The sequence below is a fragment of the Sphaeramia orbicularis genome, chromosome 21 (genome assembly GCF_902148855.1).
Source record: "Sphaeramia orbicularis chromosome 21, fSphaOr1.1, whole genome shotgun sequence".
In the NCBI taxonomy this organism is placed as follows: Eukaryota; Metazoa; Chordata; class Actinopteri; order Kurtiformes; family Apogonidae; genus Sphaeramia; species Sphaeramia orbicularis.
In genome coordinates this window covers 11892750-11904987 of record NC_043977.1, presented here as the reverse complement: position 1 = coordinate 11904987, position 12238 = coordinate 11892750, and the positions used below count along the sequence as shown (strand labels likewise).

The window sequence follows — 12238 nt, the reverse complement described above, 5'->3', positions numbered from 1 at the left end:
GAACTGGAGGTGCAGCCAGTGACTATTTTTCTTGTCACACCCAAACCACATCCATGTCACAGAAGTAGCCCCTGTTTTTACATCTGAACTCCTTTTTTTTTTCTCTTGGTTGGATGGAGTCATCCTCTTCAGAATTACCATTACGTTCACTGCTGTCATGCTATATAGAGTAGCTAGCTAGAATAGATGGGGATGAAAAACAGTCCTACTACAAAGAAGCTAAATAGTATTAAAAGTAGTCATTTAAAGTATGCTAATTGTTTTGTATCAAGCAGATAAAGCAAACTAAAATAAAGTTAGGTTCACTAGACTTCTTAAAACTGTATTTAAAAGGCTAGCCACTGAACGTTTATAACGGGCCTTAAAACAAGGAAAAAATCAAAATTTGAGGCAAAGTAAGCTTACTAAAGGCTTTAAAAATGAATTATTTAAAACTTTGTATTCATATATTGACAAGCTGTGCAAATTGTCTTATAAAATCAGGGTTCCTGCTGGGTCTTAAAAAGTCTTAAAAGTCTTGAATTTACAAATCTGCATTCAGTAACTTTAAAAAGTCTTTAAAAGGTATTAAATTTGATATGGTAGGTGTTAAGTTATGTTGCCATAAACTTGGTCACTGCATTGTGTTTAAATGTGTTAGGAAAATGTCCAAACTCGAAAGAAAGTAACGTTAGTCGACTCAGTTCCACTCGTTATAACCTGTGTTATGGAAAAATAATACTCTACTAATTCGTCTTAAATAAAGACAATTTATATTTAAAATAGGAGCCCAGTTACCGCTAACTTTGCAGCCCACGCTGAGAAATGATTACAGAACATTCAGGTCTGCGTGCAGTATGTATGGAATAGTCAGTCTCTGCTGATGTAAATAAATACGTTTTCCCAAATTCTAGGACTCACAAATTTTTGCCAGTATGGCTGTGAAATGGGCACAAAAATCTAATCTAAAATCTAAGTAGTCTTAAAAAAAAGTCTTAAAAAGTCTTAAATTGAACTTGTAGAAACCTGTAGGAACCCTGAAAATGTATCACAGAAAAACAACCTTCTGATTTAACTGAATTAGCTTGTGAATAGATAAATGTATTTCTGTATTTTGTATCTTGAGAAAAGGTTTATAATTGTCAAATTTTCTTAGAACATGACTGATGGGATTATTTTTTCCTTGGGAGAAAAAAAATCCCCAAAACAAGTCTTTTTACCGAATAAAACTTGCTTTTTCTGCAGTGTAGCCCACAATGTGCAATATGTATTAAACATATTGTACTGTAATTACTGAGGTTTTAGAATTATAGGATGTAATATGGTCCAGAAGTACCAGTTTATTCACATACTCATGATACAACAGCTTCTGTGTTACAAAAGCTTGAACTACACACACAAACCTGACTTGCAGGTTTCCATATAACTGTGTACTAATCTAAATCTGAGCTGTGTGTGGTGATGCCTGCTGTGTCTTACTGTGTGTGTGGTTCTTTGAGACAGTACTAATGCTGAGGCAGTGGATCCAGGTCTTTCTAGCTCTGTGTCTCTGGCCGACCATCCCCTCCTTCTCTGCCTCGGGCCCAGTGTGTTTAGTGTAGAGCGAGGACTAAGGTCCTGCTGCTGTCAGCCCAAATGCTCCAATAGCACCTCTCTCTCTTATGGAGGCCAAAATGGCCACTCATCATTCCTCCCTGCCTCTCTGACTAACTCACTGAGTAGCTCTCTGTCATTCTCCATAGTCAGGGTGTGACTATGGAAAACCCCTGCCAGGGCTTACTGGTAAAGTCTGTGAGCGCTCTACACTATCAAACCACAGCTCAGCCAAAAGCCTGTGCAATTCATCAATTCAATAGGCCTCTTTTTTCATCGCTGGGACATGCCAGGCCTCTTTTATTAACTTTTGGAGATTGCTTTTTCCCTGAAATACAGCAGGTGTGATTGAAATCCCTCTGCCTGTGAGTAAGAGATATTAGTCAAAAAGCAAGAGTTCAACCAGACATAAATTCTCTGTCTTTATAATCTGAAGTCTTGAAATGAGGATGGTTGATAATAACTCAGTTGGAGTGTACATTCTTCTAATAGCAGCTGAGGAGTATTGAACCCCATTGATGCTATAACCATAGAAAAGAAACCTCTGAGCTGCACTTCTGTAGTTGACAACCTGTTATTTGTCCAGACTGCTTTTCCTTTATGTGGATTTTATCATTTGGAGCTGAAGACACTGGCTCTTAGTGTGAAGGCTTTTGTTTAGTAGGTTGATGAGGCCTGTTCATAGGTGCATAAATCAACACATGTACTCACGTAGAGCTTTGCTGCTAGTGACTGTCACTGAAATGTACCAAATGCACCATCAGCTTTTATTGTAAAATTCCGTTTTTTCCATCCTTTGCTGCTTGTTGCTCAACATATTTTTGTGTGGTCCAGTGTGTAAGGTCTATATGGACTCTAATCACAGACATGGAGTTGAAGTTGTTGTTTTTGTTTGCATTAGAATGAGATGTTTCCATCTAAAGAGTGGACAGCCTTTCAGAATCCACCGAGTTGTACATGTTTCTACTTTTGTTCAGAACTAGCACTGCAGCTGTCATTTTCACTGCAAACTAATCCATGGATTATTCTCTTGACTATCCAACTGATTGATAAGTCGATAAAATGCAAATCATTGTTTCCCAAAGCATATGTTATCCTCAAATGACTTGTTCAACCCAAAAGTCCAAAGATACACAGTTTATTATCGTAGAGATGGAAGGTAACCAGTTAGTTAGTCAGAGTTAATAAGCCTGAATCAGACCATTTTATTCTGTCTTATTCGGAGTATCAATTATCAAAATAGCTGTCAGTTTAATTGACAAGTAATTAGTTAATTGTTGCAGCTCCTTTCTCTTCTTTTTTCCATTCTGTACCTGTGACATCCAGCACTGAAGTGCAGTAATGTCACTTTCTACCTTTGACTGTGGACCAGAGGTAATATACTAATAAGTAAAAGGCCCAGAACAAACAAAACAAGCCCATGACTTTAATGAGGAATGTCTGTGTTTGCGGTCATTGTATAGCAAGGCTGAGTTAACAACAGAACAACACTATCTTCAGCTTAACCACTAGATGTCACTAAGGATTACACACTGAACCTTCTAATAATTTAGCATTAGCATCGCCTCAGATTTGGGTCGCCAGATAGTGATATGTTGGGCACTTCAGTGTAAAAACAGTTTAGTATGAGGTCTGAGTGAAAGAAATAACTGGTTTTTCAGTAGAAAGTCAATAGTGTCTTTCATCTTTAGCGTCTAGAATTTTTTGGTAATTACCTCTGCGGTTATGTGATCACTTATGTCTGAATGCGGATTTATGCAACTGCGCTACAGCAGTTTTCATGAAAGGTGGAAGAAGGGCAACCCTTTACAATCTGAGCAAGTCCAAATGAATTCATTAAATTAACCAGTAGAATAAAGCAATAAAGGTGAGGAAAATGTAGATTATGGTTTACAGTTTAATAATAATGTGGAATGAGAGGAAGCATAGACTTTTATTTTATAATATGTAATCATTGTATTTCATGATAAGAATGTTATTTGTGATTCTTGACATTTTGGATCAAAATTATAAGTCTGCTATATTTGCGTTGGTGAACTTTAACACACTTTTCAACCTCTTCAATGGAAAGTTAAGCTTGAAAAAGCACAAACATCACAGTCAGTTATGTTTTTCCTTCTTTATTAGAATGAGTGTGTCCATGTGGGTGAAAATGCTGTTGGAGGTGTTTAATTCCAACATGCCGTATATGCTGCTGTAGAACTGACGACCTACCCAGAAGTCATGTGATACTGATTCACCCCAGCACATCTGTTAGGACAAGTGAATTCCCCGCTTTGTGCTCTTCCTATACCTGTTGTTTCTTGGCCGGCCGTCTCTGAGCGGTCGGAGTCTCTGCGAGTGCGTGTTGTGTTTTCTGTCTGCCGGGACACTAAGCCATCTTAAAGCTGCCTTTCAATGAGAAATGACAAGATAAGACCTTGGAGCACAGGGTCTCTCGTCTGTTGGGCAGAGGTCTGGCCAACAAACCTGCAGCATGTCCGAAAAGTTGTGATTAAACTTTGAAACTAAACCAACAGGTTAAAATGTCAGAAGTTTTGCTTCCACGAAAAGAAAAGTCGAAACCCTGACAGCTCTGACCATTCAGCAATTCTGATAACTGTTGTGCAATCAGAAACAACACTGGGGTCCCACTGTCCACCTCAGTCATCTCTGACTTTTGGTGCAGTCTTTACTCTGTAAATCCTGTTTCACATCCAGATCCTGAAAGAGAATGTTTATAGGTCATATCAACTCAGACTGTCCTCAAAGTTCATGGCATAGTGTCACCGCTAAAGCATCAGTGTTTACTTGTGTGCACATGAATGAAAGTCTAAGACACAGGAAATGTTTGATTTACAAATTTAATAAAAGAATAAACTGCATTTCAATTAGTGACAATAACAAAAAAATTAATGGCAAGAAACATGTAAATTAAGAGAATCTGTTGATCAACTAATATTCTAAGAAAGAAACAGTAAAAGGAATTGGGTCTATTATTTATTTCCTCAGTTGTAGTTCACGTTTTTCTGGGTCTGTCCACTACATCACAAGTGTTAAAACATGCTTATTTAAAATACGACTAATAGGGTATTCTAACAGCCTTCAAATATTCTATAGCTGTATTGAAATTTTAAGAAAATTTCAGTTTTTCACCTCTGAAGTTGTTTAGTAATGTCTTTGGGAGTCAGCTTTTTTGCAAGACCAGATAACGTAATGGAAAAATATTAATACTTTACAAATTTAATTGAACGAAACCAAAAAGAAGAGAATGTATTATTGAAATATTGGTGAAAAGAAAACATGCTTCATTTAGTTAACAAAAGTAGTACCATTTCTCGAATTGATTTCAGTAAAAACTCTATGAATTTATGTTGCCAATGATCCGTAGGGTTTGTACAAAAGATGGTCATGTAATTAACTGAAGTAAGATGGTTTCAGGGGCTTGGTCATCATCGTTATCATCACCCAAACCAACATGACAAAACAAAAAAATACTGAGCAACCAAAGAGTACCTGAACTATAACTAACACTTTAAACACTTTTTAGGCTGTCTCAAAACATATGTACCTTCCTGACAGAAATGGCGACATAAACATTAGTTTAACATCACCATTAAGTAAAACCATTAAAAAAAAGTCAGCTCTCAAAAATATGTAGACTGTTTGACTGTTTTGAGTAAGCAACTAATCAACTGTTCATGCACATCCTTAGTTCCTTGATATTTGTCCCTTTATACCATTTATATGTGAAAAATTAGAAATTTTTACGGCTTAAAATAATCATTCCAATGACATTTACTGTTTGGAATAGGGCAGCACACCATTCATTTGGTAGAACGTTTGACATTAATTGTTTTTCATGAAAATCAGTGGGAGTTGAAATGAAATGACCCTTATAAAGCATGTTTGTCTAGTGCAGGTGTTGATTATCCTAAGATGTAATCTGAGGGTAAATTTAATGAATGGATTATTATTAAATACCAGAAATTGGAGACATTCAAGGGTATTCCTGTGTCTTCATTTATTCAAGGGGGATGTGCTGGTAACATTAATCTAAAATGAGAGCCATAAGTAACTGTATCTGTGTCGGTACTGAAGACTGAACTACAACGAGGTTTTATGCTCAGATTTTACGACATTCTGGGCATCACATAAGCCAAATTCAGTAAAATCAGTGCAGAGGAGTGCCAGAACTAACATAAGGAACTTCAATTTAATGTTTTATGTTGATATTTTGGGGGCATTTTTTAATCCTGTTCCAAATTCTTGAGCAAAACAAACACAAAATGACGCTTTGAAACTAACATTTCCTTCCGGAAGCACATCCATACTCGACAACCATGCATCTCAGTCTGCCACAATTTTAGGGAAAGTACCAAAATATGATCTTAGCCATCTGAAACAGGAGAGGGAAGGTGACTGAGCCTTTTGTTGTGTACTTCTGTCTGAAGCTATAGAGGGCAGAGGGCTTGTGTGTGAGGAGTGGGGAGATCATCGGGCCACACGCTAATCGCTGTTGATGGTTTATGTAACGCCGGGTGTCACATGATCGCGCGTCACCACCCGCCCAGCTACTGTCTCTACTCAGTAATTCACTCAGTGCTCAGCCATTCAAACACAAATGGATTATATAGACAAGAGGAAAATGAAGAGCACACGTACACCAAGTCATCATTACCTGGCATGCTGCCTTTAGCGCCCCATCCTGCTCGGCTCATTAATGCATCTATAGGGGGTGTCCCAGATCCGCCTGCCAAATTTAAGGAAGAAAGACGACTACTGGGGGGGGGGACACTAAACAAAGAGGAGTGAGGCATACCGGTGGTACTTCGGAGTGTATATGCTCCCGCTGACGGACGGCTCCATGCGAGTGCAGGGGGTACGGGTGCAAGGCCATGACGAGATGGCGATGAAGCTTCTGTTCTGGGAACTGGAGCAGCATCTCAAAAGGTAAAAATAAAGACGGGGAGTCCTGAGGGGAGGGGGGACGGGGGGTGTTTGGGGGGGCCTGTGCACTGTAGCGCTGCCCGAGCCAGTCGCTACAGTAGCTGCACACAAAAGGCTGTGCGACTTTATTGTGTTCCTGTCTGCACTTCCCGTAGGGTCTCACATCGAGGGGTTCTTTAAGGAGTCCTGGGGGGTGTTAGATCTGGAGTAGGGTGAATTCATCCCAAATAGAGTATTTGATATTATTTTAAGGGGACTGTAAACTCACTGAGTGCTTCTTTTAGTTGACTGTTTCCCGTGTTTTTTGGGATTTGGAGGAACTCTTTTGTTGACATGTGTGGCATCTGTTCTGCAGCACATAAAGAGTACGGTTTTGTTGCTTTACATCGTGGGATATGTACCTTTACAACCATTTGTTGGCTACAGATACATTGATTTTTAGTGATTAGTTTGTTTGTTTGACTAAGTGGTCTAATCCTATGTTTCCAAATCTTAGGGTCAGGACCCAAAGTAGGTCACAGAGCTGTTTTCATTGTTTTGCCAACTGGCAGGAGAAAATGCATATCAATAATATGATGATGTGGATTAATTTTCTTAACTGGAGCAGAACAAAAGTGTATAGTCTGTAAATGATGACCTCAACAAAGTTAAGTGAAATTCAGAGAAATTTACAGTGACTGTAAAAGATATGAGACAAAAGTGATGTAGACAAAACAAAAAAAACCTGACAAGACTAAAATGAAAGATGTAATAATGAGAAGGAAATGACACAAGACCAAATTGATACAATAAGATGGATGTGATAAAAGATTTAACAAAAAACGAGTAAAAAAGACAAAAACAACACACAAAACCATAGATATAACAAGATAAAAATGACAGAAATGAAGTATAAAGACAAAAAAATGAATATTTACAAGAGAGACAACAGGATGAAAATGACATAAGACTTAAAAAATTAAATATAGACTTTCAGAGATATTGTTTTGACAGTGAAAGTGTCAGTAGAAATGTAGATCGAGGGCATTTCATGACGAAACTATCAGTTATACTTACTATACTACTGGGTCTGGAGGTGAAAAAGCATAGCAATCACTGGTCTAATCTAATGCAACCAAGTGCAATATGTTTGCAGTTATTTAATTTTAATGTGTGAAATTAATTGATCATGTGTCTGTGACATGAGTATCCTGCCATTGTAGTTTTGCTGCAGTAGTTAGTGCTGGTGTTGTAGCTTTATATTAAAAGATATATTTAGATTAAGTAGATTAAGACACTTCAAGAGCAGCTAAAAGGACGTCTCTTATAGATGTTTGTTTGTCAGACTTGAGGTTATTTATTTGTGTTGTCTCAGGCCATCAGGTTAATGATGATGTCCAGTATAGTGACAAATCAATCACTAAATGTCTGACCTACAGCACAGAAATGGAAACATCTTCACAGTGTTTGGTATGTTAACATTTCTCATCCTGAGTATGACGGTCTTGTCCCTGACCGCTGACTTAAGGACATTTTCTTGGAACGTGATCTAGTTTTTTTCCTTTGTTAGCTGCCACTCAAACCAGTTATAGATCGAACCAATCCTCTGTGTGCTTGTGTTTCTAAATGTGTCCACGCTAGAGGACAGTTGTACTCCAGGTACTACTGGTTATTTGGGTCTGAGTAATTGGCTAAATCCTCTTCCAGTCAAAGAAGAGACCGGAAGAGATAAGTGTGGCTTAGAGTGTATTACAGCAGATATAAAAGTCTACACAGTCCTGTTGAAATGGAAGCTTTATGCGATGTTAAAAAAGGAAACCAACTGTTCAGGGGCAAAAATTAAAACGATTAAAGAAAAATCTAGCGGTAAGCAAGTACACACATTCATAATTGAGGATGTGGTGGTGTTTGGAATAAAACAAACACATCAAATCCCATGTCAAATAGTGGATAGTGCACAACAAAGTAACTAAAAAAAGAATTCAGCTGTTCCTCCGGGATTATCCCAACATCATCTGAAAGCCACGCTTCATAAAAAGCTCTCCAAACATCAGATCACGTTCCTGAAGGGTATGAATCATGACAGGGTTTTTCCTATATTTGCAGACAGTTTATGTGCCGCGATGGGCCTGTGTTGTTATTTGATGAAAAACTGCATTTTTTGCATTCTTTTGGTTCTATATTATTACCATTTTTAGATAATGGCTCCAAGAAATGTGACACAAATCTTCTCATATTTTAGGTCAACATGCAGTCTCACTTGTGTGAATAATAGACATCCAGCACTTTGTATTTTCGTTTCTGTTTCTATCTGGAATTATATGATCTCTGAGTGGTAGAGAAATGTTGGCTGTGTCTGGTTCTTCTACTTATTTACTGTGCACAAACACTGAGGTTATAATAATATAAGAATATTTTAGTTATTAGATCAGGGGTGTCAAATATACGGTCCGTGGGCCAAAACCGGCCCACCAAAGTGTCTAATCTGGCCTGTGGAGTGAATATGTGAAATGCAAAAATTACACTGAAGATATTAACAATCAAGGATGACAAAATCGTTTTAGTTCAGGGGCCACATACAGCCCAATTTGATCTGAAGTGGATCAGAACTGCAAAATAATAACATATAATTCATGACCATTCCAAATTGTTCTTTGTTTTAGCGTAAACAAGGAAAATTACATGAAGATTTTTACATTTACAAACTATCCTTTCACAAAAAACGTGGATAACCTGAATAAATATGAACAATCTGAAATATCTTAAGAGAAGTGCAATTTTAACAATATTCTGCCTGTTGATAAATGCTTTGTGTATTTGTAGATCCACTGTGATCTGTAAGTTGTAATGCACATTGTAAATGATAAGCTAAGGCATAATATTGTTAAAATCGTACTTATTATTCTCAATAAATTTGAGATTGTTCATATTTTTCACTTTTTTTAAAGGATAGTTTGTAGATGTAAACATTTTCATAATGTAATTTTAGTTTTTTTCTCCCTAAAACATAGAGAAAAGTTTGGGGTTGACATTTCTTATGAATTATAGTATTATTATTTTACTGGTCCGGCCCACTTGAGATCATATTGGGCTGAATTTTGAACTGAACAAAAATCACTTTGACACCCCTGTATTAGATGAACCACAAAGTACAGTGAGGATAACTGCCAATAACTGGAGAAACGCTGGTGCCACAGTGACACTAGAACAGACGTCCCTAATAAATAGACGAGAGGACGAGGAGAAAACCGGTCTGTGACGCTGCCAAGACACTCATGGCAACAGTAAAGAAGCTGCAGGACTCTCTGGCATGTAACGGTTGGTCCCCGCATGTGACAACAGTCTCTTTTACTCTTCGTATGTCGGGGCTGTAGGGTAGAGGCACAAGACAGAAGCCTTTTCTTATGAAGGAAAACATCCAAGGTTGGCCTCCTAAAACCATGTGGAAGAATGTGTGATTCTTCTGATGAGACCAAGGTTGAAGTTTTTTTGCCGCTTCATTGCTAAAGCTACAGGCTCCCTGGATGCCTTCACTATTACGTAGATGGACGCCAAGCCAATAGACTCTTAAATAAATCCAAAAGGTGCATCAACAAAGTGTTAGTTTAGGGGCGTCCAGACTTTAATAAGTTGCATATGGTTTTTGATTTCTTATCAGCTTCTTTGTGGAGCCTGCCAACATTTTTAGCACAGTTTATCTTGGTTTAATTTTTGTCTCCCATTTCCAAAACCTACTTTTTTAATAGGGGTGTATGGACTGTTTTCTTTTCTTTCTGTACATCTGCTGTAGAAAGCTCTTTGGCTGCTTGTGATGTTTATTTGACTAAAATCGGAGGTGAACAGAAGCTGACATCTGGAGCTCCTGCATGTGGGAGTGTCCCTTCACAGTAATGGACTTTAATAATCCAGAACTCTGGCAACATATACACAGTGCTTCATGAATCCGGTCCTCATCTAGTCTTTCTTAGCATGAATCTGAGCATATTTTGTGAGTTTCTATGTCATTTTGCTACGTGCTCCACGTTTCAGTGAACCACGAACACTGACAAATATGTGTGAAGAGTCTGGAGGATTTGTACTTTTATTTGTCCGAGGTTGCAGACTGTATAAGGTGCGTGGGTGTGATCTGAGGCTGGAATGTAAAGGGTGTGTGCTCATAATATTGGGGGTTGTGGGTGTACGCAGCAGTGTGAGAGTGGTCTTTTTGTGTGTGTAGGGGAAGATAGGAGATGTGGTGTGAAGGGTGTGTGGGAGTCATTTTAGGTGTGTCTGTGTGCGACCATACTCCCCGTGTAGTGCGGAGAAGGCAGTTTTGGTTGTGTGTTGAAAAGTTTTGAGTCACACTGACCTCATTCAGGCTGTACGCGAGGAGTAAATGAGGTCACATCAGCCTCAGTTTTTCGTCACATGCAGATTGTCATTGTCGGGACATATGCTTTCCCGGTCGAATGGGTCATGTTGTGTGTTAGAAACAAATCTGTGAGTAAGTTTGGATCAGGTCAGACAGTCCTTTTAACATAATAAGTGAGAAAATGAATGAAACACATTCATTTGTATGTAAATGCTGCAGTACAGGTTCATTTTTGACTTTTACTACATTTTTATCATGGGTTATAGTCACATTAGAGGCTGACTGATGGAGGATTTTTGTAGGCTGATGAAAAAAAAATTGTTTAAAGACAGGAAAAAGCAATATTAGCCTTAAAAATTGAAATTAAGCATTTTACTTTATTATAATCCAGATAACTGCTGATCTAAACATCTCAATTAAAGTAATAAATACCTATATAAGCACTAAACAGTAACATATCAATAAATCTGACACTGACCATTAACCCATAAAGACCCAGTGCTACTTTTATGGCAGTTTCCAAATAAATTTGTCTCTCTATTTAGACTTTAAGTGATTTGTCACCATTTGTTATAATATTGTCCTCCGTGTTTTGCATGTTTTTCAGTGAAAATCAGGTATTTTCTCATATTTAATTTACTGATCATGTAGATGTTCATCAAAGCTCAGACTGAAGTTAAGGGGAAATTTATCAAAGAACAGAGAAAACTGAAGAAAAGTGACTTTTTCAGCCAAGAAATCATTAACTGACCATAAACCCAGTGTCTCCATCCACTGTCATTGATCTAACTCTATGGATTTTATTGGTGAATCAATGTTGTAGAAGATGACGGTGTCTCAACATTCACTATGGAGCCTCTGAACGTCCAAACGGGTCATAAACGAATGAATAACTGCATTTTACGCCAATTATTTAGATGTAATGATAGGATTAATTGAATAACAGTTATTAAACATTTTAGATCAGTAGATGGTTTTGGTCACCAGTGGATGTTTGGGTCTTTAGGAGTTAAACTCACTATTAAAAAAACAGTTTTAAGTGGGGTTTCCCCTCAATATCTGTCATACCAGTTGACCGAACTCATGATTGGACACCACTGGAGCCAAGTTTGGAGTAGGTTTTACAACACGCATCTGTAAATTAATAAGTCTATCTCTAATTCTAATTAGTAAATAAAGTTATTAAGATGAACATGATCAATGGCTGAATTCAGCAGAACTTAAACTTGCTAAGAAGCAGATAGTTCTACAATTTGTAAGTTTTTATTCAGTGTGCAACATGTCTGTAGGTTCTCTTTTGCCCAGGTCATCCTTCTTCTCGGTTCAACTAGACTGATTTAGCTCTTGAAAACGTTTCATCTCTCATCTAAGAGACTTCCTCAGTTCTAATAACTGGTGGGGGGAAAC

At 37.8% G+C, this 12238-nt stretch overlaps 1 protein-coding gene across 2 annotated transcripts in view; it reads left to right on the top strand.

The window, feature by feature from the left end:
* Positions 1-12238, top strand: part of LOC115412185 (TSC22 domain family protein 1-like) — a 49481-nt gene that overhangs the window by 28645 nt on the left and 8598 nt on the right. Inside the window, exon 1 of one of the 2 annotated variants that reach the window (XM_030124531.1) lies at positions 6150-6504. The exons of the other annotated variant lie outside the window; for it this stretch is intronic. Coding sequence (XP_029980391.1) covers positions 6395-6504 — 110 coding nt within the window. The 5' untranslated portion in view covers positions 6150-6394. Of the gene's footprint in view, positions 1-6149; positions 6505-12238 lie in introns of those variants that run through there. 2 annotated transcript variants of the gene reach the window in all.